We start from the raw sequence: 26,648 nt of genomic DNA on the forward strand, positions 1-26,648 counted from the left end.
ACGTGGGTAACGTGGGTATATAAGGGTATACAAGGGTATATAAGGGTATATAAGAGTATACATGGGTATATAGGGCTAATTATTTAAAGACACTGTAATATACGCCTGGAAATACCGTATTTTCTCGAATAATAGCCGTCCCTCGATTAATCGCCTCCCTCGAATAATCACCCCACTTTGACCGAAATATTTAAAATAATCGCCTCCCTCGAATAATCGCTCCCCTCCCCTTACCCTCGCCATTTTCTCTTTCTCTTATTCCCTCCCTCTCAAGTTAAAAAATGGCATCTTGGGTAACAAATAAGCTTTTATTTGTTTTTTGATTACCCTAATCAACGAAACAAATTTGAAACACTAAGAAGCCGATGTTCGGTTTATATTCGATGTGATTACTATTATTATTATTTTTTAATGGTATAATAAAACAAAATATTTAAGGTACGGCCTTCTGTGAGAAATATTCGAAATAATCGCCTTCCCTCGAATAATCGCCCCTTAAAGAAATAATCGCCCCCGGCTATTATTCGAGGAAATACGGTATATTATAATTGAAATACACTATAATAGAGGATACATGACGCACGTAGGTATTTCTTCGGCGTATTTGCGCTAATCGCGGGCTCATGGTGAGTTAACAAAAAAACAGTTTTCCGGGTTGAAAGTAATAGTTAATAAAATTTGACCTTCAAGGCAGCTCTACATCTGTTGGCAGGACATTCAGAACTTCCCATACAGATGGAAATAGTGTATTTGCAATGGTATGGATAAAGGAAGTGAAATAGAGCGGGAAGAGCCCCATCGACTTGTTATTCCAAAACATGCTCAAACTAAAGAGCTTCAACGTGGACTTCGTTCGAAGCACAATCGAAACAACGCGATCAAGACCACGAAATATTCGATATGGTCCTTCATTCCTAAGAATTTATTCGAACAGTTTCATCGCTTCGCGAACATTTATTTCTTGGCCATCATTATATTAAATTTGATCCCAGAGATAAATGCATTTGGCAAATACGTAGCCATGGTGCCACTCATTTTCGTGCTGTCTGTGACCGCAATCAAAGATTTGTTTGAAGATCGCAGACGGTACAAATCGGATAAAGAAGTAAATAACAGAATCTGCCTTGTTTTCAATAGGTAAGAGAGATTTGTCTTTCTTTTTTTAATATTTAATTCTACCTAGTTTCGTTTCCATGTAGTCAGTATCGAAGCTAAGTCGAGTCATTGTTGAGTTGTTTACAGGTCACAAAGAGAAGTTGAAGTATCACTTAATGATTTTTAAGTAATTAGCATTTTGATTTTAAAAAAATGCAAAAGATTACTTGTTACGAAAGATGCGTAGATGCGTCCGCCAATAAAACTGAGAATTGAAATTAATTTTTACAAAATTAATTTTTAAATGCTCATTCTCGATTACGAAAATTTATGTTTGTCAATGTAATTTCCTTTTAAGAGGCTTTCGTGTTTCGATTTCTTTTTTAATTTTCATTTTTAAGCTTAACTTTGAACGTTTTTGAAGGACGTTTTTTTTTGTTTGTTTTTTTAATGTAGTAATAAGCTTATTATAGTTGCCCCAGGGCTTTGCTAAGTATAGTTGTAAGCAGAATTCAATGTGGAGAATGGCTGTTTACAAAAAGATCAGTTTTAGCACAAGGCAATTGATGTTGAAGCTGGGAACAAATCAGTGCTGAATATGAAAAGGGTGTTGCGTAGTTTGGTGTGGTCAGAAATGTAAGGAGTAGGGGCTTAACCAATCAGATTATTGGATTGTGTTGAACAGAAATGAACTTGAAATGGCTTTCGTTTCCACTCTTGAAGACTTTTGGTAATGAAAGCGAAGGGTTTTTCATTCAACGTATATGCTACCCTGACTGAGTGCTTTTTATAAAGGAGTAACGTGCATTTCTGTTCAGACGGTGTCAGACCATTGGTAGTATGCAAGTTTTTTTGTGGTAAAAAATCAGGTACAGAAATGTTTATTTCTAGGGGTAAATACTGGCTTGAATATGGGAAAAACTAAACAAAAAGCTGGATTGGGATTTCTGAGGAAATACAGTATCCAGTTGGTGTATAGTGCATTCAGCAGAGTTTGAGCCAGGATTTGATAATGAAAGGAAAGGAAAGTAACTTTATTTAAGGTTCTAGTCGTTCTAGCGCTGGAGCACTAATTGGGGACACTGTAAACTGAGAAAAAATACTGTAACACAAGTCAAGTCATTTTGTCCCAAGGGGAGAAAAATGTCAAAATTGAGTTCCTCCTGTTTTGAGTCGTTGAGGGACAAATAATTGTTGTCCCCTTGGTTTTGTTTAGAATTTATTAAGGGACATTATTTAAGTGGTTTCAGACTGCGAGAATGGGGCAGTGGTGTGGCCGGGCTCCAGTCCTGTCAATCAGAGTGTAATTAAAGCCTGGAGCAATTTTTTTTATTGGCCATCCAGGCACTTCAACGAAGAAGCAAAATTGGTCAATAATTGGCAAGGAAAGATGTACTATTGTCTGACATGTAACTTTTCTTTTTAATTATTCCAGCGATGCCAATGAATACCAGCAGGTTGCATGGAAGAAGGTAGTTGTTGGTGACTTTATTAAACTGGCGAACAATGAGGTCATTCCAGCAGATCTTCTGTTGTTAAACTCCAGTGATGAAAATTCCATTTGCCATATTGAGACTGCTAACCTTGATGGTGAAACTAATCTCAAACAACGAGAAGTAGTGAAAGGACTAAACAGGGTAAGATGTGTATAAGTTTATATTGATCAAGACTAGAGACTGAAGGGCTGAACTGGGAAAAGAGTGGTGTGATTTTTTATCATTGTTATAACACTGCAAGATTAATTGCTACAGTAAGTGTAACACAATGCAAATTTTGGGTAAAGCCAAAACAGAGTTTCTTCTTCCACTTCCTCTTGTCCAGGCTTCTTTAAACATGAAGACACACTATAAAAGGGGTGGCTTCAAGCACTGCTTTTGTTGGAATTCATTAAAGCACAACTGATTAATTATCCAGGAAGGTGTGATCATCAAACAGTAACACAGAGACAGAAGCCCTGAAAGATGATATTTCTAGCACAAGAAAGAGGGACTGGGAATTTAAAAAAGAGAATAACAGATACGGACACATTGCCATGAGGGGTTTTTTTTATTGCACACGTTATCACAGAACTTGGTTTGTTTCCACTGTTGATTGATAAATCATTTGCATAAGGTGCCACGCCTTTTATAGTGCATCTTCTTGCTAAACATGTGGTTGTCGTTTAAATTAATTAACAAGAAGTATCTTCAAAACAGAGACTGAAGGTGATAACCAACAGATTGTAGTTGTACTAACCCATTCACACCTACAAAGTGCCCCCAATCAGCAAGTAAAGTCGTCTGGTATTAATTAGCCAGTGAGAGGATATCCATTTCCAACTCCTTGATAATGGCGTCATGAGGTCGCCGAAACGTTGGAAGTTTAACCTTCTATTGCTAGTGTTTACATGTACGTATAAGAGTAACATCTTTGTAGTTTCACTCTCAGGTGGGGAAACGTTTAATGACACTGAAAGGCATCAATTCATTGTTTTAAACCAGTAATCACAACTTGACTGTTTTATCATAATGTTGAATAAATTTTAAAATTCTTAAGTTAACCATAAGCATTTTTTTCTTTCAGGGAAATTCCATATTTTCCTCTGGTCATTTTCCCTATCAGCTGAAGTGTGGAGTACCAGACAATCACATTCACAGATTCCATGGCACTTTGTATGCTAGCTTTTTTTGTTCTTTTAAATGGTTTCCCTCACTAAAAGTCTAATGCAAAATAATAGTCTTAAAGGGCTTTGACCAAAAAATCAATTCATATTTTTCTTTGGATTTCAAAACTATGTTAACAAAACACTAAGTGACCCACGTTTTAAGCCTTGATTTCAAAAAGACACCTTTTTATTTTAACTGTAATTTTCCTATTTAATGGTTCGCCATTACTAACATTATGTTCTTGAGAGAGCTGGATCGAGGAGAAAATGACGTCAAAGGCTCACTAGTTTAAGATTGCAATACGTGTGTATGCCGCAGAATTAATATGCAGCACAGGGGTTTTGGGCTTTCAGACTTTTAAACTCACGCTTTGCATATATAATAAGCTGCGTTCACATGCTGAAATTTTAAGCTAGTGAGCCTCTGACGTCACTTTTCCCTGGATCCAACCATCTGAGGTCCAATTGGTCAGGTTTGAACGTGAATAATTGCGGACCGTGAAATCCAAAACTTACACTCAAAGTAAACGGGCTTTGGATAAAAATCAAAGCTCAAAATTTTGCCAGTCAGGTGTTGAGCAAACACACCTTCAAAATCTGAAGGAAAAGAGGAAGTGTTTTTTTTTTATCACAGGGGCACTTTAAGACTAAAATCTAGTTGTAACCATTTTTAGTCTTAGCCCATTCTTTTCCAGACCTGTCTTTGCTGCAATGTAGGACAAACAATAATCTCAATCTTGTGAACACAATCATATACTCTGTAGAAAGCAGCTGATGCATTAAACACTCTTCGCTGTTGAAGCTTTTAAAAGAAGGGTTCTAAAAGAAAATGCCAAAGTTTTGTTTGAAAATGTGCTTTACATTCAGAAAAAAATGAAATGTGAGAATGAAAGTGTGCTTTCAATGTTCTAACTGGTTCTCAGTAGCTTATTGTTCTTATTGACTGAAATAATATATTAATTAAGAGCCCTTTTGATAAAAAAAATCACTTCTTCTTTTTCTTCAGATTTTGAAAGTGTGTTTGCTTAACACTTGACTGGCAAAATTTTGAGCTTTGAATTTTATCCGGACCAATTAGGCCGTTTACTTTGAGTGTAAGTTTTGGAATTCACGGTCCACCATTACTCATGTTCAAAACTGACCGATTGGACCTCAGAGGGTTGGATCCAGGGAAAAGTGATGTCAAAAGCTCACTAGCTTAAAATTTCAGTGTGTGAATGCAGCTTACATGTATTATACTTGCAACAAAATGCGAGTCTGAAAGCCTGAAATGCCTGTGCTGCATATTAATTCCATGGCGTACACATGCATTGCATTCTTAAACTAGTGAGCCTTTGAGGTACATGTAATTTTCTCTTCGATCCAGTTCTCTCAAGATCTTAAAGTTAGTAATGGCAGACCATTAAATAGGAACATTCCAGTTAAAATAAAAAGGTGTCTTTTTTGAATCAAGGCTTATAACTTTAATTATAGCTTAGTTAGTTAACATAGTTTTGAAATCCAAAGAAATACAAGAATTAATTTTTTGGTCACAGAGGTACTTTAATGGCACAAACAAATGACTTTAACTTAAATTTTCTTTTCATTAACCACAGCTGTTTTGCAATATTTTGATGACTTTGGCTTTTTATTTTTAAATTTAGTGTTCTTTTCTATTTTGGGTTTAGGATTAGTGAGATCAGAAGAGAAATGCCTGTTGGCAAGAACAATTTACTATTGCGTGGCTGTGTAATTCGTAACACTGATTGGGTGGAGGGCATGGTCGTTTATGCAGGTGGGTACTCTTAGTTTCAAGTTTTGAGATTCCTTTACATGTATTTTACCAGTCAGTAATAAAAAACAACAAAAATCTATCTTTACATAAATGAAGGAAATTGCTGAAACATTGATTTCCATAGAATTATGAATAGGAACTATTACCTGTAAAAATACTAATACAAATTTTAATCATCCTCCCTATGTGGGACTTTTGCAAAATTATTTACCAATACCAGACTGCTCAATAACAGCAGGTGATGCAGTTTATAAATAAATTTAGAATTGTAAAGTTTAAGTCTTAGTCTTAAGTCTTGATATCTATAAGGCACAATTGAATATTTATAGGAAACTGTGCAGTATAAATTAATAAATTATTAACCCTTTCACTCCTGTGGGGTTCCCCATTGACAAGTAAAATTGTCAGGCATTAGGCAGAGTAAAATCTATAAGTCTCAGTGGCCTTTACAGGAGTGAAAGGATTAATAAAACAGTGTATCCATACCTTACATGTGTACATGTGGTGCAAATTAAAGCTCCCTTCACTTAGAATTCATTCAGATCAGACCCTTTCCTCAACCATACAGCTGTATCTCCCACTGTCTCTCTCTGATAATTATGCTAATTTATCTTACATGTACATGCATGTTGTGCTACAGGTCATGACACAAAAGCCCTGATGAATAACAGTGGGCCCCGTTACAAGCGCAGTAAAGTTGAGAGAGACCTCAATATGGATGTTGTTTCCTGTGTTGTCATTCTTTTTATCCTTTGTCTTATGGGAGGAGTAGGTGAGTTCATAACCGTTTCCCTCCTGCGATTAACACTTTTAGAAAAATTTCACTTTGGCTAACACCAGATGATTTTACTTGTCTATAAATTTACATGTAACTTAATTAAAACCCCTTTCAAGTGTGTACTTTCACTAGGCCATTCCCATGTAAGGTCATTTTAATTTGATTTGAGGCAAGACATGTGATTCCCTACTCCATGCATAAAGTGCCTGAAATCAAGTTCACCAAAGTTTCACAAAATGGAATGTGTTTCTCTACCATTTAAGTTGCTTAATTAATATGGTTTGAGATCTGATCCATCATTTTTTAGAAATGTTATTGGATTGCTTCTTTTAGCAGTGTGCGCTATGATCGTGATGGGTAAAGTTTACAAGCCATTGTTCTATACTATATCTGTCAGAATTAGCACACAAGCTATGAATGGCCAATTTGGCAGGCTGTATTCTTAAGTACAGCTTGCTAAATTTAAAAGTTTGTGTTTGTTGCTTCATTTAACAATCTAGAGTAGGAATAACTCATTAGGCAACCTATTTCCTACAATTCAGTTTACTGTATAGCCCTCGTGTTTGCCATTTGGGCCTTAATTTGCAGTCGAAAACAATGAAAACTGTTGGCCATAACTTACAAGTTGACCCTCAAACTTGGTCAATTCGAGTGTGAAGTCTTCCCCACAAGTAACTTTATCACATGTACTTTCTTCCTCAATTTGTTCCTGTTCATGCATTTACTTTATGTACCAGTAACAACACCTTTTATTTAATTCTTAACGTCGGATAATGAAATTCTAGCTCTCTCATTGGTTCACTGGATCTCGGTTACCAGCCATTATACCTACATTTGACCTTATATGGAAACGAATGTGGCAAATGTCACTTAACATAAAATTTTTGGCACCCGGAAGTCAAATCACTTTCTGGTCGTTTCTTGAACTTAAATAAAATTTAGCAAAACCAAATGTTGAGAATTTAATAAAACAATAATTCCATTCACCCTTGTTGGATACGAGATTGGTAATAGCCAACTTGGCACTGCGTAACGCGTTGACTATTTACCATCTCATATCCATTGCGGGCTCATGGAATAATTGTTAAATATTAATTTTTTCACATGTTCCTTGGGTGATAACTTATTGTACAATCTTCAAAGTTGGACAGGTATTAGTTATACAATATGACTTATCATGTTTGTTTTTTTTTTACACCCCTTCCATCAGGTTGTGGTTTCTGGACAAGGGACAACGATTTCTTTAATAGACATTTTACTCCTGGATCCAACAAATTGGACGAGCCATTTGTAAGAGGCCCATTGATGGAGGGTTTCATTCGATTCTGGACCTTCATAATCATATTACAGGTTTGTTCGGTTGTGAAACAGATTTCAAGGCCTAATATTTTTAATCATGTTCATGTGTATCCCGGCTTTAGTGATTAGCTGAGGGTTGGCGTATCAGTTGGCTTAGCATCAGGCTGCCTTGCAGGTGGTTGTTTAACTCTGGCTGCCAACGGAGATCAAAGTGCTGCCTCTGTAAGGACATCTGCAAAATAATGGTTTTTTGACTCAGTCGATCAGAGTGTTCATTATTAAGGGTGGGGACCAACTGGGCAAATTAGCCAGCTGTGAATACCATTTTGCCACAACGTTGCCCATCTCACAACTCCTCATCATCTTTTCTACGTACTTTATTGTATCAAAGACATTCAGCAAGATGAGCTCCCTTGGCAAAATCTAATGAAACCCCTGCACAAAAAGCTGTCCCACAAAACTTGTGTGAAACGTCACACAACTTGTGACTTGGCGTCACAACTTATGTTAAACGTCACGCTGCCGGTACACTGTTAAAAGAGACGAGGCCAAGGAGTCGGTGGTGTTGTGGTCTGTCAATGCGTACATGTATTAACTGGTCAGTTACTAAGGGGCGCGTTTGATTGACCGTATTCCAGAATAGGAACACATGGAATAGAAGTCAGAATTTATTCATGTTTACGGAGATTCACATTAAGATTGTCAAACACCTGCTTAAATGATGTTTTAAACATATCTTTATTATCCTTGTTGCTTAAAACGCCAAACATGCCGTTTTAAATCATCACTCTCCGTATTCTTATTCTGGAATAGGGTCAATCGAACGCACCCTGAGTGTGGAGCAATTAACTGGGGATAACCTAACACGATGTTAGACCACGTCTCTGATGAAAGCCAAAATTTACTTGGTTCCAATGAAATCGCCCATTTTTTATGTTCTTGCTTTTCTTTTCTCTCTTAAAGGTCCTCATACCGATCTCACTCTATGTTTCAATGGAAGTTGTCAAGTTATTCCAAGTTTATTTCATCTCCAATGACCTGCAGTTGTATTACGAAGAAATGGATCAACCAGTGCTATGCCGTGCACTCAATATCAACGAGGATCTCGGACAAATCAAATATGTCTTCTCAGACAAGACAGGGACATTGACTGAGAATAAAATGGTATTTAAGAGGTGTACGATCGGAGGAAGGAACTTCGCCCACCTGGACACGCTTGGTAAGAAGCTGACACGAGTATTAGGGGAGGGGGTGGGACTTATATCGTAGTACTGGGGTATAAAGGGGCAACGCCGTTTCACAAAGGGGGCTCACAGGAACTTAAAACCTTGGTTCACATGTACAGGCAGTTGGAAGAAACCAATTAAGATATCGTCACGATTATGCAGGGTCATAATTCATGTTTGTCGGTGTTCGTGTTCTCATAGTGGGAACAAAAATGGCGGGGGATATCTGTCAAAACTAAAACATGAGAGCAGTCTGCTAATGGCGGTGAAACGATTCAAAATACCCATGTTGACGACACGCTGCAAAATGAAAGGCGTAGTACTCTGGGCACATGTCGCAGATTTGTCATTCAACGGTGGACGCACACATGTACGAGTTCTGTGAGAAATCATGAAAAAGACCCCAACGGCCGTTTGTCCTTATTATATAATAACATGTTGTAAGTCGTTATTGTCTTTAAATCCTCTGTCACTGTTCTGGGCCTGGAAATATCTTTTGAGAGTTGAACGTCCCTGTCTTGCTCTTTGCTAAACGCCACCTCGGACTATATGTCGTGCAGTGATTATCACTCGTGAATGACTACCAAGAAAAGATGAGAAGCGACCGGTTTTGTGGTGCGTCATCATTTCTGAGTGATTTTTCAAAAGCATTTCTTTTATTTGTGATAAACAGACTCTGTGGACTCCAGGCCTTTAGCTGCTGATCAAATGTACCGTCAAATTTCAGAGGGATCCAAGGTGAGTTAATCAATGGTAGTCTAGTCCAGCAAATCAGACGAATGAAGGTACTGGATTTACTGCGCGTTCAGCTACATTGTAATGTGAGAAGGTATTTTCCAATGTCTTTACAGTTCATTGTCCTATTGTCCTGCAAGGTAAAAAAAAAAACGTCGCACGTGTTGGAGTTGTCTCGGCATTTTTTTTCAAAAGGGACTTAAAGAAACTATAATAACTCAGTTGCGCGTGTTGAACGTTGCTTACCGGATTTGTTTCGGGAAAGTGCCAAGAGATTGAGGAATTAAATTCGTCGCGTGGAAATTTTCCACTTGAATCAAGGCGACTTTCCGTACAGTAAGTCGTCTTGGGAATATCATTATATTTTGTATTGATGATGGTATTGTCGTTCGTATATAGGGTTCAACGTTTCCGAAGCACTGCATAATCTTCGGTTTCAAAAAGTAAACTACATGTAGGCAGTCACTTTTTTCCCGCGTCGAGGAAACTTAAATTTTTGTTATCATGCTAAAACTCCTGTGGCTTATTGTAGCACCCTCTGCTGTTTCTCCCCTTTTCATCAGGATGCTTCGATTTATTGGGACAAAGAACTTGCCGATGTGATTGACTCACGCAGTAGAGTGGGCTTCTATAACGAACCCAAAAGCTCTTTTTTGAGGGAGTTCTTTATACTGCTCGCTATTTGCAATACAGTGGTTGTAGCGAGGAGGAAACATTCCCCACCGGAAAGTAATAAGAATTCAGGAAGAACAGAGGAAACGGATTTGTCTTGCGAGGCGGAGAACGATCGTGTTCCTCTAGATTTAAGCGATTATCGTACCGTTGACGATCATTTGACTCCTGGCTACAGTTCAGTGCACGCTTGCTCTAGGGATCGTCATTCTGCGTGGGAAAACATGGCCGTTTCCGCAACACCATTGAAACATTCTTGTGAAACTTTGACCAAGAGACCCAGAAATAGTGGTTCATCTATAATAGAATCTATGGAAGCCAGTGGAGCGTCCTCAGAAATAATCTACGAGGCCGAGTCGCCCGACGAAGCTGCGCTTGTGAAAGCAGCATGTTTGTATGGCTATAAACTCTTATCCCGTAGTCCTGACAAGGTCACACTATTTATTCCCGGCGAAGGCGAAGTCACTTACGAAGTTCTTCATGTGCTGCCGTTTGATTCTTCACGGAAGCGAATGTCAGTTATTGTTCGACGTCAGGATGATAGCAGCATAGTGATGTATTGCAAAGGTGCTGACTCGGCTGTGCTTCCAAAGCTGAAACGAACCAATCGGCAGTTTATGGCTGATGAAGTTGATGCTGGTGACGGGAAGGGAGGTGCCAAGCGTGACAGCAGGGGCTCGTTAGTGGAGGAGACTGTGCATCATTTGGATTTGTACGCGAGAGATGGTCTGAGAACGTTATGCATGGCGAGGAGGGTAAGTTACATTAAAGACGGCGTTGTGTGTCAAACAGAGGCACTACATGTAATTGCGTGCGTGGGCTATTTTGAATCAAACAAGGAGACAGTCGGTGATGCAGTGTGCCGTTAGAGGAGCTGATGACCCGTATCCCACTACTACGGTACAGTATCTCCCCTGAAGTAACCGTCTTATAGCATCTGCCCTTTAGACCAGCTTTCCCTCCAACAATTGTGCGTCTCTCTCTCCGTTTACGTCACAAATGCATACTTTAAACATTAACATTAACAAGGAGGCAATTAATGCAATTTAGTAATTATGTCAATTTGGAATACCTTCCTATTAGCAAACATTGTGTGTTCGACTGTAACTGGTTTTAAGGTGAAAATACAATGTGTTGTCCGTAGTAAACCTTATGTTTGTTTTAGTAAATCTTGGGCATATCTCCTGAACGAAACGCTCAGCCCTTTTTTGAAATTTGTTGTAGAATTTGTCAGATGAAGATTATGAGGAATGGTTAGAACAGCACAGACGCGCCGAAACTGATCTTCGTGACAGAGAAAGGCTCGTTCATCTGTCAGCGCATAAACTGGAAAGTAACATGGAGCTTCTTGGTGCCACAGGTATCGAGGACCGTTTGCAAGATGGGGTCCCTGAGACAATTGCCAGGTTACGCGAGGGAGGCTTGAAAGTGTGGGTTCTTACAGGAGACAAACAGGTGGGACTTCACTATATAACTCTCGTAGCGCCCTAACTTTGACTCTCTGCATGAGAAGAGAGGAATTTTTTTCCGCGAACTCGACCGCCGTTTGCTTGTTAGTTTGTCCAATGTCACATGGACGTTTTTTGTAGCGGTACTTGTTGTTTAATCGTACTGTAATAAGATACAAGTGTGAACAGAAACTTGACTTTACAGAGAACATATATGCCCATATTGCTCACCATTTTAATGCTTGCACCCGTGTAAAACAAATGGGTATGATTAATACCACATTGATATCATGACAGAGTATGCTTTGTTTTATGGTTATACTTTTGTCGCAAGTGTGTGAACTTGTTGAGAATCGTACAATGCACAAGTGCTGGTGGGCGAACAGGAGGAGCAACGGAGAGATCTCGTCATTTTTCGTCCACCGGGTACCAACGTGGTGGCAGTGACTTAAAGGGACACGGTCACGGTCTGCGCATGCTCGTGTAGCTGAAAAAGTCAGCCTGACTTTTTCAAGTTACTAGCAATCACAAATTTGAAATGGCGTCTAGCGGAGGATCCGGACATGGCGGTAAACGCATCAACTCAGGGCGGAAACGAACGGTCGAAGGCAGAGGGGAATTTGCTTTAGATAAAGATAGCATTTGCCTTAGATAAACTTGATTTAATGCAAAATATATGCAGAATTCTTCAACTTACCGATATTTCCATAGTGGCGGTCGAGCGTGACAAGTCTCGGAGAGAGTGAATGCTACTGCGCATGTCAGCCCGTGACAGTGTCCCTTTAAGGTGAAAACCAGCCATACTCAGTAAAGATCTTTGCACTTGGGGAGCTGATATGGACGATTCGCCTTTATTATCTCATAATTTTATTCTTAGGAAACCGCTATTAACGTGGCGTTTTCCTGTAGACTTTTGGACAAAAACATGCACCGGGTGATAATAAATGCAAAATCCAAGGTATGTCTTAAAATCACATCGAGTTATGTGTACCTTACGTATGTTCTGTTAGTAGGACGTTTAGGCATCGTCACCGAAAAACTCGCATCAAAATAAAATTAAAATGTTGCCTTGCACGAAAGTAAGTCTTTCGCAATCTAACCATTTTTTTGACGTTGTACAATTTGGTTTAAGTGTCTAAAAACTGATTTGGTCCGAACAAAGTGGAAGTAGAGGTAGAGAATGAACGATCCACTGTTGGTGTATGCCCACTATGGTGGGGTAACGAGTCGGAACAGTCCACCCCTTTAGATTTTTCCGCGGGAAAAAAAAGGAGAACATATTTCTCTTTTCAGAAATGACGGGAACGCATTGTACCCTATGCTTCAAGTTCATACTATAGCCATGCTCTTTTGTCATAGCCACTTCTTCCAATTTTATTCATGGCAAAAGAATTGGTTCCATTTTGCGGAAAAAATTCCGGGTTTTTTCTTTCAAATGAAAAGCGCTCCAAAAAAATCAGGGGACCTATATATACTTGCATGAAACTATTTGAGGACCTCCTTACGAGTCTTTTCAGTTTGTTATTATGCTTACTAAAATGATTAAAATCATAATGGAATCCTTGTTCAACCCACAGGAAGATTGCAATGGTCAGATCACGTCTTGGTTGGCTCATTTCCAGTCCGAAGTTGTTAGCGTTGGCAGTGACAACTCTGTGTCAGGTCAAATAAGTTCATCGGCGTTCCCTGCAAGCCAGTCGTTAGGACTCATAATTGATGGCCGAACACTAATGCACGCATTGGAAGAACCCTTGAATGTAAAGTTCTTAGATTTAGCAAGACGTTGTCAAGTTGTGTTGTGTTGTAGAGCGACACCTTATCAAAAGGTCAGTCAATTACATTGTGCTTTGTTTTCAACACCATAACATTCAAAGAGCGTTTAGATTGCCTGCTGTCAGGCGAGTCGATCGCCATGGAGAATTCTTCTTCCCCAAGCCAACCTCGACCGCTCTCTACATTGCGTAACAAAACACGACACGATTGACTCAAAATCGCGCGGCTCCTCTGACTTGTGAAGGGACTTCTTGAAGTCTGATGAGAGTTGCGCGTACACGAGCATTTTCGGTTGTTAGTTATTGGCATGATGGAATTTACGATTGGCACTTGTATCAGCCTTCTAGTCTCGATTTGGCATGAAATTACTCAGACAGATTCTCTCTTCTTTGTTTACACTTCGCGGCGTCTTTTGAAGACTGAAATAATTAGGGAGCCAGGGAGCCAGTTCTTCTGACCTCTCTTATTTTCTAAATCTTACAGTCAGCAGTTGTTCAGTTGGTCAGAAATGGTCTGAAAACTATGACGTTAGCAATTGGTGACGGTGCCAATGACGTAAGCATGATCCAAATGGCGGATGTCGGTATTGGTATTTCCGGTCAGGAGGGAATGCAAGCAGTCATGGCAAGCGACTTCGCTATTGGACGGTTTAAGTTCTTATCTCGCCTCCTATTGGTTCATGGCCACTGGTGCTATGATCGTATCACAAAGATGTTCTTGTATTTCTTCTTCAAAAACGCGGTAAGAGTTCGATACCTTTTGGTGAACTAATTGATTTTGACGTTTTAAGGAGTTATCTTGCTAATTGGTCGAACTGAACCAATTCATTTTTAAACTGCGCGAGAAATGGTTCGAATGCTCTACCACCGAACTGCAGACAAGTCTTGGGAGCTTAGCACATTGAACTTAGTCCTAAGATTGCTGCTATATTCGCAATGAAATTAAAGCACCACATTTTCGTTTCGTTTTTACACATGGAACTTAAAACGAGCCAACTGGCGTCTGGTATTGCACATGCGTTTAAGTGCAGCAGCAAAAAAGTAAGACCCAAACCCATTCAGTTCTTGTTGATAGAGCCCGCGATTCTTTCGGTCAGCGCCAAAAACAACAACCTCTCACTGGTTTAGAAACGGTTGTGACTAAAGGGGATCCGCCACGATCACGTGGGACACTGTTTGACAAATACATGCCGAACAATGAGATGAAAACCGGTCATTCCATGCACCCTTATTGTATCGTTTGTTGTGTTAAGTACTAATCTACACTATTATTTTAATCCTGAGTACTTGTTCGAAAATGGTTAGTTATTAATGACGTCGAGGTTGATATTTTATTTACATGCAACACCTTCACTACGTCAGTCCAACGCAATGTTATTTATTTTTCATGAAGTGTCTCACCTGACTGTGGCTTAGCCATTTTAGTCGCAACCGTTTTCGAAACCAGGAAGTTCGTTAACCTTGTACTTCCGTCTCCTTGACGCACTTTTTAGAACTTCAAAAGAATAGTGTTTCGTTGCCAACGGTACAAAAGAGGCTTTCACTATGAATTCGCGTATTTCGGAGCGTGGCAGGAGTTTTTGTTCTCGACGCTAACCGATAGTATCCAGAAACTACGCGGCCCTTTACAACCTCTAGTTTCATTGCAGTCCAAAACCACTGTTTGGGGTTAGGCTCCATTGTTTCCGTAGTAAATGTTTTAGTGCGTATTGTTTTCTGAACCAGTCACCAAGGAACTGCTGTAGTAGCAGCGTCCTATCCCATGATACTGTGCTCTGTTAGGAAGACAATTATGGCGCCTGCATTAAACACCGCTGTGTAAGATCCACTTTAAGTCAAATTCAACTGTACTCAGGGCGTTGTTAGCCTTGATATCTTCTTGTTTTTTTTCTTTAAGATGTTTGTTTTAGTCCTATTTTGGTTCCAACTCTACAATGGCTTTTCCGGTTCAAATGCTATTGATGATCTATCTTTGATTTTCTTCAACCTTCTGTTCACCGCCGTACCTCCTGTTATCTGCGGAATCCTGGACAAAGATGTCCCTGATCCGATACTAACAGCAAGACCCGACCTCTACAAATCAGGACAAAATAGTGAGGTGGATACCTATGCTTTTATTCACAGCTTTCTAGTAGGAAAAGAGATGCTATTATGAAATTGAGGCAACGAAAACAGCTATAGGAAACATGTGTGGGACATTTGGGGTGGCTTATTAAACTTAACCTCCATCCTAGGCATCAGCACTGCACTAATGAGGCCCAGAAGGCCGAAACAGTACTGTCTGCAGTTAGTTTATTCATATACCCAGAGAAATACATAACTTAACTTACAGTACTTATACATCGACTGTATAATTACTGGTTATTTGATGGTTTTCTATGGGATACGGGTGAATACTTCTCGAGAAATTTATGTCATTAATTATTATAAATATTATTCTATAAATATTACACCTTGAGCCAAAAATGACTCTTACCAAGACAATGAAGCAAATTTCTCGGCAAACGTGCAAACACTCTGGCTTCCCACAGGGTATCCATACCACTGCGGCAGTCAACATACAACCGGCCTTATTTTAATTGATTTAAACGGAACGGATACTTATTACAGATTTCGCGATTTTTCATCTCGATAACGTTGTACAATATGGGTTTTAAAAACGTTGTACAATATCGGTTTTGAAGGAAAGATTCGCTCTTATATCGTCAAGTTGTCGTCAAAACCTTTAATTTGGTAATAACGTTGTTGGTTTTCCGAGTGCGGCAAATTAATGTTCTGAAATGCGTGTTGCCCTTGAAGCATGTGTGGCAGTAAGTAATATTTGTCAGTGTTTTTCTGCGTCGTCGTTGCCTAAGCCGTCGGTTTTCCCATCAAATTTCCCAGAAACGTAGCGAATGGATTTCAAAAGCATTAACCTGAATACGAAACTTGCGTCCCAGTTTTGTACGTACCTTTTTAATACCTTTTTTGCAAAAGTCATGCAAGGTGCACATCAAACCAAGTTAGTTTTTGGGTCATTAAATAGTTTGAGGGTGTTCGTCACGAAAACGCCATTTATTTCCGGTGGAAATTACATCAGTTTACACTCAAAATGTAAATGAGGTTAGTTGAAATTATTGCATGGTGCATGCTAATTTATAACCTTGGATGCAGGACGTGAAAGAAAATAGTCGTTGCTAATCGTTCTTCTCAGTAATACGTTCACTGTAATCTGCAGGGCGTTTTCTAATTTCGTCGTGTGCTTCGTTCTGTTTTGTAGCTCTACAATAGAAAGTGGTTCTGGGTTACTATTTTAGATGCCTTGTACGAAAGTGTGGTGATATTTTTTGTCGCTTTTTGGGTAAGTTGCGTCATTGAATTGTTCCAACCGTTTGCCTTTCAGAGCAGACTCTTACTAGCTATAAGCTTCAAGAAGGAACTTTATAGAAGGAACTTTATTTAAGTGTCTAATCTTCTAGCACCGTAGTTCACTAATCGGGGACACTGTAAATTGAAATTAACAAGTTAACGCAAATTAAATCAAATTTTGGTTTTTTGGAAGAAAAGTTATTCTTTGTTCTTTTTAGCTTATCTCTAGTCAAGCTATTCATCTTGATCCGCTTTGACATCAGTAGTTTTCTTGCACGGGGAAGGTTCTCTATTCGAACAGTGTTGGCGGCCTCGAATTCTCCTGGATAACATTGGTTGGGGCTTACGAAGCGAACACTTTGAGCAGCTCGTTATAACGATATTTTCTTGTTTACGAACATTGACGTCATATTTCTTTTGATATTCAAATTTGCCAACCACGGAACAAAATAAGTCATTGTTTCAACAGCCAATTAGGTTCTGGTTGGCATATTAATAACAATGGGTGACATCACGAGAAACATCGCTATTGGACAGTCGCAGAGTGTCCCAGACTAGCAAGTTGACGCTACAAAAAAAAGTTTCCCTTTGTAAACGGTCGTTCCCAACTGAACGACACTTGGTAGACGTTATACGGAGCTTATATGATGATGGTTTTGGCGTATTTTTGCAGTATTCTGATTTCAGTTAATTTGTTGTTTTCAAGGTGTACTATGGAACTGTAGCAGACCTGCGAATGGTCGGTGTCGCCCTTCATCAGAGTTCAGTAATTGTTGCTAATTTATACCTGGCGCTTCTTACGGCACAGTGGGTGAGTAAATTGCCGAGCTAATTTAGCTGAAACGTCTGAAGTAAATGGCACAAAAATTGTTGCTTTTTTACACGTGCAATTGACAGGCCATTCCGAGTTCATGTTTGCCTCCTTTTCAAAGCGAGTCTAAGTGCAAAGGTTTTCTTATAAAAATTAGTTTTCATTCATACGTAAAGTAGAACCATAGCAAAAACTTCGCACTTAGACTCGTTTTAAAGAGTAGGCAGACATGAACTCGGAAATAGCCCATTTTAAATTTGAATTCGCCCCTCAAACAGTAACAAAATTTGCTATTAATTACGGTCTTTTTAAAGGGCCTCAGACGTAGTCTATGTCAGTGACATATATAATGTTAAAACTGCCATTTGCCTTTGATGTCCGATTTTTTAATAACTATTTGTCATTTTGCCGCAGACATTCATCCATCACCTTGTTTTATGGGGCAGCATTTTTCTTTCTTTCCTTTGGTTTGCTATATACGGACTCCTGAGCCATCTCTTCTGGGACATGTATTACGTACCATTTGTCACCATGGCAACTTCGGAATTCTGGTTGGTCTGTGCACTTAGTCCTGTGGCATCTCTTCTTCCAAGGTACTGTGCAAATTTTACGTCGACCATCGCAAAATGAGGGAGTTTATCTCCTAACAGCTCGATGATAGGGTTTGGGGGGAAAATTCGCTGTATTAGAGACATCCAGCATCACGTTTACGGCAAACCTCAGACTCAAATATTCGTTTTGCAAAAATCAAGGGAAAATGTTGGATTGTAACTTGTTTCTCTCCTGTTAGCTACAAATGTCATGCAACTCCTCAACACCGAGATACAAGTTAGTATTAAGGGAATTTTCATGTTCAAAATTTCACGGCACTTAAGCTTTTATGATTCCATACGATGATCATGACTTCGTGTTACGAGGCCGATTAATTATTAGGCGTTCCTTAGATAAATACAGAACTTAGTACGCCATAGGACACACGTAAGTCACCTGAATCACCGTCGTAGGTGAAGTGGAAGCTTTCCTTTGTGAACAAGAGCAAGAATTTTATTTGTACTCTTTCTTGTTTCCTTTTCAAAAGACTTTTAGTTAATTAAAAGGATGTGGTACCAGCTGACTGAAATAACCCCGCTAGTAAATCCAGGTAGCCAGGAAATTCAGTCTCATTACCGTCTCGTTTACAAAATTCCGTTTAGTTTGTTCTCAGTTTTCACACAATTCTGTTCAGGATTGACAGCAGAGAATTGAGTGCTCCATATTTAAGGCAGGGGGGGGGGGGGGGGGGGGGGTAGCCTACTCATATTTTATTATTCATTACCAAATAGATCGCTATATTTTCTGAATTTCATCCACAGATTTGTCATAATGGTGTCTAGAAACACTATCTGGCCAACAGATATCACCGAGGCTCAACTTCTGTCAAAACATCGAGACACAATAACTATATTTGAACCACAAGATATTCAGAATAGGACTGGTCTATCTGTTTCCCTCTGAGAGAATAATGTCTGTTAATTCTTTTGACGAGACGCCTTTCTTAGCTTCCTTTTTTTCAATTACAATTTTTTTTGAAAATTGTTCAAATTTTTCTCATTTTGTAATCTCGGTCTTTGATCTATAGATACCATAGACTGTTTCATGTGTCCTTCAACAGCACCATGCGTTTAGCTTTTAAATTAACAGTGGGCGTATTTTAAGGAGTTTTCTGACAATAGATGGCAATAGATATTTCAAAATTGCTTTAACTGGGAAATCTTGAACCTGCAATTGTAGCTTTCTTTTTTATGAATGGAAAAAAAATGTGAAATCCCCTCTTAGCAAATATCAATATGTATTCATTTTACCGTTTATGTTAAGTTCAACTTGATTATCTTAGTCTTTTGAAAAAGTCTCAGATTAGTGGTAAAATTGCTCAAAGTTTAGGTAACAACCGTGTCGCATACATAGAATCGTATGCAGGTATGACGTCATTCTTACATGTATCATAGGTCTGTTTGCAAGTATGACAATGCCAGCAAGTCTTGGCGGCCTGCTAGTAGCCAATCAGAATTGAGATAATGACATAAGGGTAAAATTTATTGGTGAATTTAGTGCGTGAATCTTCTTTCTCGCATTCTGCAGTGCATCTATTTAAAACTCAAAAGTTATGTAATTCAAAGTACATGTAATGTTAAGAGGTGAAAAACAAGTGCTGATCCAATATAGCCGCAATTTCTTTGTTTTTGTCACCTGGCCTCTATGACGTCATTGACAACGTTCCGCATTTGGCGCATGCATACCACTGACTAGAGACCAATTTTATTTCTCAAAGTCATGTAGATACTCTTGAAAAAGCCTGTAAAAGGTATGGCTGCTTTGTTGAGATTCTGCATGAATTCAAGTTGTTTTCTCCACTTTGTTATGTTAAAAAATACTAAATCAAAATCGTTACAAGAAAGTGTAATGCTTGGGTAACCGAAAAGAAATTATGATTTCCGAAATTAATATATTGGTAAGTTTGAAACCAAGGAATATGGCTGAGTCACTTGGGTGGTTTGGAGGGGAGGGAGTTGGTACCAAAGTGACATGGATACGCGTCGTTCAATACTTTTACATTGGCAAGGGCTTAATTTGAACGCGGTCAACGATGTGGGGGCGTGTGGAAGCCCTTGAGGTTGTCGATCTTGAAAGAAAACGAGAGCCGTTGCGTATTTGTTTGAAATCGGCTTTATCCCTGATAAAGTTGTCAGTGCCTGTCAGTTTGTTATTTAAAATTGGTACCTCGTCAGAGTCAAAATTACTGTGGGCCACGCTCACAAAGAGACCACAGTACCTTTTTCAGGGTTACGTTAAAAAACAATTTCAAATTTTAATCAATGTTATGTGTAAATCAATCGGTAAGCATTGATTCAAATACGATTTTAAAACGTTTGATGCTTTTTCTCGATACCTGGCTTTTTCCCAATGGTATACAATAGAATCTTATGATTATATCATAACACACTTGAAGAAAGGATATCCAACTATCCCAAAGAAGCTGTTCATTGTCCTTGTTAACATTTTACATGATAGCACCTAAGCTGCCATGACTTTACTGCTTTTCACTGGTACACGAGCCATCCCTTTCTCAAAGATCTGCTCTACACGTTTTGTTATCTGTCAAATGTACTACTCGCATGCGTTCGTTAGAAAGCCTTCCTATCTTTGAGCAAACGCGTCTCTTCTTTGCTTTATTGGGTAGCAGTCTTTTCTTAAATTTTCACAGAAGTAGTCTTTATAAAAGTAATGCAACTTAAAAATGCAATTGTGGAGGCGTCCCGGCAAGTTACTAAGAAAAACGTTTCGCTTTCGGTTTCAGTCGATCCCTAGCTGAAGAACCCTACACCTTTGGGATGCTTTATTTTTTCCGAATGATGAGGTCATTATGCAACCAGTCCCGGGTTGCTCAAAGTTTTGCTGGCCTTTAGTGCCATCGCAGAAATTTTGATACTACTAAACCAAAGGTTTGCTGCTGAACTAGAATTGTTATCGTCCCGGACGTCATGAGCATTATTGGCGAGATGAAAAGTTTCATTCATCAGGTTTCAAAGTATTGTTCTTAACTCCTGGACTAGTATGATGCTATCGAATCAAAGCACTAAGGAGAAGAAACCGAGAAATATTTGTTTGCTTTTCTTTAAACGCCCGTGGCGACAACGTTCTTTTTTTCTCAGTAAAGCTTGCCATTGGTGACCTCCATGGTTTTCAGCTACGACTTCTTTTAAGTTATCTTCTGTACAAAATAAGAGCTTCTTTCGTTTTTGTCTTTTGATTTTTTTTGTTCTTGTTTTTGTTTGTTTGTTGGGTTTTTTTTGCGGTCTGTTAGGAATGTCTTAAATTTCATCGTATTTTATTTAATTATCCAGTATAAACCTCGACGGTAATATTACCCTTGTTGGCAGAGGTTTTCTTGATTTCTCTCTCCAACGAGAAGAAAAGGAACCTCTGCAAGAATCTCCTCTATGTCGTCTGGAACTTTTGACGAATAAATGACAACTGTGGTTGGCAACGGTTACAAAAATGGACCTTCACTACGACTGCGCATAAGTTGGAAGTGACCAGAGTCCTTGTTCTTGGTTCTGACCAAAAGAACAGCGGACTCTGGGGACGAGATTGTAGAGGAGATAATAGGCCATTTCCGAGTTCATGTCTGCCTCCCCTTCAAAGCGAGTCTAAGTGCAAAGTTTTTGTGATGGTAATTAGTTCTACTTTACATCTGAATGAAAACTAATTTTCATAACAAAAACTTCTCACTTGGACTCGCTTTGAAGGGGAGGCAGACATGAACTCGGAAATGGCCTATTGCAGAGGTTGCTTTTCCTTCTCGCTGGAGAAAGAAACCAAGGAACCTCTGCCTAGCTAGCAGGGTACAATAATAGCTACGTTGTAAGGAACTTTTTGTTATTTGTTCGTGCAAAGGAAACAGCAAGGAAGGTTGAATTTGACTTTCGAGTACTGCAGAAAGAAACGCCTTAAGTCACTGCAGAGAAATTCATTTGCAAGTTTCCGCAAACAGACCATTTATACGGAACTATTATCTAAAAATGTATATTAAAATTTGTCTACGATAACTTTCTCATTTTAAAACATCAATGATTATAAACAACTGAATTCGGCCATTTTAGACGGAAATTATAGAAAAACGAAACAAAAAATGGAAATAAACAATAATTGTTCCCTAATTTAAAACATCAGGTAGTTAGAGAAAGTTAAGAAGTATGACGTTGAAATTGCGGATGCCTTACGGTAATTAAAAGGTAGATACAGAGTCCGGAAGACCTGTAAAAAGAAAAAAATGTCAATCAGTAGTTTGCCCTCTAAACAGATTATAAATTATCGCCTTTTCCTGCCTCTTTAATTCCGTTTTCCCTTCTGGTGTCCTTTTCCTTGAATTCCCGTTCATTGTCATGTTCGAAATCACTAGGGTTTCTTGAAGTCTTTAAAACATATTCTGCCTTAATCTCGATTATTCACTTTTTGGTGGGCTGCGGTAAAGCTAACAGGTTAAGCAAATGAAACCATTGGCCTATTTCTAAGATGACCTAAAACTGCTGTGCTCTAATAATTTCAAAGCATTTGCAGTTGCGATGTAGCAGTTTCTGATGTCGCATTACGATACTTCGCACCATCTTTTCTGAGTAACAAATTACATCTCGTTTGGCTTAGTTTTGAAAAAAAAAAAGCAGTTTCCCGAGGAAAAAGGCAAAGTAGGTTTTTAAGGTGGTTCAAACCGGTTTCAACAGTTTCCAGAGACCTTGTTATTAGAAGGATTGACACTACAACACTTAATCAAGTAACAGCAATGCTATGGTACCATGTAAAACACCAATTATTGCTGAACAAGATCCAGTCATTCTTGTGACGGAACAAGTTACCATGGCAACAGAAAAGTCTTGCAAAAAAACACCCTATATTTTGGCTTTAGTTGCTCATAACTGTCAAACGAACTCAGTGACCCCAATTTTCTATTGCACAAAAGTGATCAGCAGGCCAGGGTGAAACTCTATGCAAAGTTTTAAAAAATTCTGTGTAGCGGCTTTAGAGCTACCTTAAATTTACAATTATTAAAGGTGGCTCTGAATCTGCTCCTCTGAATTTTTTTTAACTTTGCAGAACGTTTTATCCTGGTATGCAAATTACATTTCAGAAATTAAAAAATGGAGGTCACCGAGTTCGTTTTCGAGATACGATCAGCTAAAGCCAAAATACGGGGTGTTTTTGCAAGGCTTTCCTGTTGTCATGGTAACCTTTTACGTCACAAAAATGACTGAATCTTTTTTAGCAATAATTGGTGTTTGATATGGTACCATAACATTGCTGTTAAGTGATCAATCCTTCTAATAAGAGGGTTTCTTTCAATTGTTGCAAACTGGTTTGAGCCACCTTAAAGACGAAGAAATGTGTCTTGCCCTGGGAAACATGATTATGAGTTTTTGGATCGCGTTGATGTTACATCAGTTGCAAGCATTAAAAAAAAACACCATGACCAAAAATACCTTCAGCTTCCAGAAAGCTCTGCATGTCGTTTACAAGGCTGATCTTTTTATTTATGCAAGTCCTAACGAAAAGATCATAGGGTAAATTTTAGTTTTTGTTTTCTTTTTTTCATGTTGTTGTTTATTTGTTTTTATCAGACCCATGCGTTATTTCTACCTCAAATAGATCATACACAACTCAAGCCCTGACAATGTAACGGCAATGAGAGTCAGGGATCCGATCGAAACTCCGACCGGCGGGGATCCCTCTTTTTTCCACGCTACCACTTACTTCATGAATGGCCGTTTTACGAAAAGCAGCGTCTTTAGCTTCAGAGAGGCATTGATGATTGTGCAGTTGGCCATGCGGCCTGAACTAAAACAGAATACAGAGAACAAAACATATCAGGCCTATCGTTTTAACTATAAGACTTGGAGACAGTGAAAGAATAACTATTTGTTACATATGACAAGTCGCAGCTGTGTGCATTTGTTGCTTACCATTCTTGTAAAACCTTGTAAAACATCTTTGCACATTTCCCAGACGGTGCAATGGATGAGCCATCGTTGGCGTAGATCAACAAGGAAAATTTGGTTGATTTAACACAATTGTTGATGAAGATATTCGTAAATCTGTGAAACAAGGTTTTAGTATATGTTTAGTCTTGCTTTGGATTGTCAGACCAGCCAAAAACGCGACATCCCTGACATAGGAGTTCATGTGTTTTTCTTGATTAGTACTGAGAAGGCTTTGAAATTGAATGCTCAACAGATTCGTGCCTTATCGCATTTGGCATATCTTGCTTTGGTCTACTTACTTGAAAATGGCATCCATAGATTCTCGGTATAACTGCTTTCCGCGATACATCTTTTTAAAGCTCTTTTCCAGTGGGAGAGCTGACGTATCAACCACTAAAATATCTTCACCATCGCTTGTTTTAACATCTGAATAATAATAATCATTATCATTATCATCATCATCATCGTCATCATAATAATAATAAGAAGAAGACTTTTCAATGGAACCCGTTATAATTGTACTTAATTTTGTACTGTATTTGTAATACAATCTGAACTGAACGAGAAATCCGTATGGGTATTTACAATAGTGAGTAGCAATGGTTTGGGTAAAATTCGGAGGTAAACAGGTCACCTGACATGAATACTGTGTATCTATTGGCTTCAACAATCATACCTGAGATGCAGATAAAATCCCTGTAAGGAACGACTTTGTCCCATCCTGCAAATGATGTTACAGGGCATGCGAACGATTCCAAACTGTCCATTGAAACTGCAAAAGGAACAACACATCTTGCTTTGTTTCCATATTTCTACATATTTACAAGGTTAGCAACAAAAATAAAATTGTTTATTTTTCTTTTTTATTGTTTCTCGTACGTCATGAAAGTCGCTACCACTCTCTCAGTGTGTAATGAAAATATCAGTTTAAATTAAAATTGGTCAATCGCTTGTTTGATAGAGCGGTTTTCAAATGAGTGTCGTAAAACCAAAACCAAAGTAATTACTTTGGCCAATCAAAAAGGACGGAGACAATCCGGTAAACCAATCAAAACTCGAAGTAATTACACGTAGCCGACACAAAGCGCGGGAAAATGTGCACGATTGTCTCAGTCCTTTTTGATTGGCCAAAGTAATTACTTTGGTTTTGGTTTTACGACACTCAATTGAAACTCGCTCTAATGGAAAATCGCTTTAGATTGATCCATCAATTGATTGCTTGATTGACGACTGAAGGGGGATGGATTGGTTTCATTATTAATTAATTTCTGAATGGCGACCGATCGACCGAAAATTCCGATTCAGAAAACTTGTATTGTTGGTCTCGCAAACCGCTTAATTTCCTATCTTCACGGAAACATGCTATTGTTGGAAGAAACATCCATGAGTAGCTTTTTTACAAAAATGGATATTGCTCCTTTACCTTTAGAGACCTTGACACTCTTTTCCTGGATTCCGCCATCATCATTCTCCTACAAAATAGTACAATCAATGCAGCCGTTTTTTTCCCGGTTTATTTCAATTGAGTGTCATAATCCACAGTCAAAGTCAAGTGCAGCAATCACAAAAAAGCGGAGAGTCAAGTATGTATGATGACACACCTGCAACCGAGGCTAGTTGCCGGAAATACGCACGATTCCAAAATTACTTTTGCCACACAATGGAAATCTCTCCTAAGTTTTCTCTTTTCTATTTTAGGAGTGAATTCGCATTCTGTTTATCTGTCGCATACCTTGTTATTGTTTTGATCTGATGGAACAAAATTCTCAGTGACAGTTTCGGGCTTGGGATACACCTGTCCAGTTGCCATTTCTTGCATCTGTTCTGCTTTTTCTCTCTTGTCGGCTGAAGTAATCGGTTGATCCTCAGTTTGCCCCGTCATGGACGAATCAACTTCTTTCTCCTGGATCCCCCCCTTCAAAAGGGTCAAAATTCGTTAACATGATAATTGCTTTGAAAGGAGTCGATCTTAAGTAAGAATCGAAGCACCGATTATTTAAGTCTCGGGTGAACTCTGTTTCGAAGAAAAAACCCCCTTCAGGTTTCACCTCTTTCAAGTTCTGTCAATTGGCTCCTAACCAATAAATAGACTGGGGTGGGCGTGAAATAGAGGCTCATGCGCTCAAGCCTCTAGTGGACGCTCGCTCAAGTTCACCCGTCCTTCCGAACACGATAACGAACCCACGATCTCCTTATCACTTGACTGGTCCAATAAAGACCAACGCAGAAAAAAAATTTAGTCGAAACATTTCTGATAAAAATGAAAATAGCCGATTAAAGATTTTTGTTTTAGTTAATATAACATCATTTATAAATATTTAAATTTAAATTCATTGCAGCTGCTCTTTTCTTGCTTTTATTGTGTCCTGCTCTCAGCGCATCCGTTACTAACGTGAATTAAGTTTCCTGAAGTCCGTTTCTTGAACGTCCCGAATACTTTTCGGGCCTGAAAAGCCATTTACGAAACTGCCTTCCACTTGTTTTCGTAAGCTGGTCTTTCAGCATGTTTTCAAGATAGCAAAAAGCAAAATGATAGT

The 26,648-nt window shown here is 38.8% G+C and overlaps 2 protein-coding genes across 2 annotated transcripts; one reads left to right on the forward strand and one right to left on the reverse strand.

Moving 5' to 3' along the window:
• The first annotated feature begins 615 nt into the window (after nucleotides 1-615).
• LOC137999960 (phospholipid-transporting ATPase VD-like) lies at nucleotides 616-22,469 on the forward strand. The gene is made up of 18 exons (XM_068846002.1): nucleotides 616-1,137; nucleotides 2,531-2,732; nucleotides 3,658-3,746; nucleotides 5,407-5,513; nucleotides 6,154-6,285; nucleotides 7,502-7,641; nucleotides 8,554-8,809; nucleotides 9,490-9,554; nucleotides 10,115-10,978; nucleotides 11,448-11,678; nucleotides 12,549-12,629; nucleotides 13,249-13,497; nucleotides 13,928-14,185; nucleotides 15,341-15,541; nucleotides 16,703-16,783; nucleotides 17,498-17,602; nucleotides 18,017-18,195; nucleotides 18,955-22,469. Exons 1-18 carry the CDS (start codon nucleotides 761-763, stop codon nucleotides 19,094-19,096), a joined length of 3,759 nt encoding a protein of 1,252 aa, XP_068702103.1. The 5' UTR covers nucleotides 616-760; the 3' UTR covers nucleotides 19,097-22,469.
• On the reverse strand, nucleotides 22,303-26,361 carry LOC137999961 (uncharacterized). Its single transcript, XM_068846003.1, has 8 exons — nucleotides 25,844-26,361; nucleotides 25,535-25,583; nucleotides 24,788-24,883; nucleotides 24,411-24,537; nucleotides 24,094-24,225; nucleotides 23,885-23,968; nucleotides 23,614-23,675; nucleotides 22,303-22,396 (listed from the first exon to the last, which is right to left on the reverse strand). Exons 1-8 carry the CDS (start codon nucleotides 25,991-25,993, stop codon nucleotides 22,368-22,370), a joined length of 729 nt encoding a protein of 242 aa, XP_068702104.1. The 5' UTR covers nucleotides 25,994-26,361; the 3' UTR covers nucleotides 22,303-22,367.
• Between the last annotated feature and the right edge of the window lie 287 nt (nucleotides 26,362-26,648).

Source organism: Montipora foliosa, chromosome 4 (genome assembly GCF_036669935.1).
Source record: "Montipora foliosa isolate CH-2021 chromosome 4, ASM3666993v2, whole genome shotgun sequence".
Lineage (NCBI taxonomy): Eukaryota > Metazoa > Cnidaria > Anthozoa > Scleractinia > Acroporidae > Montipora > Montipora foliosa.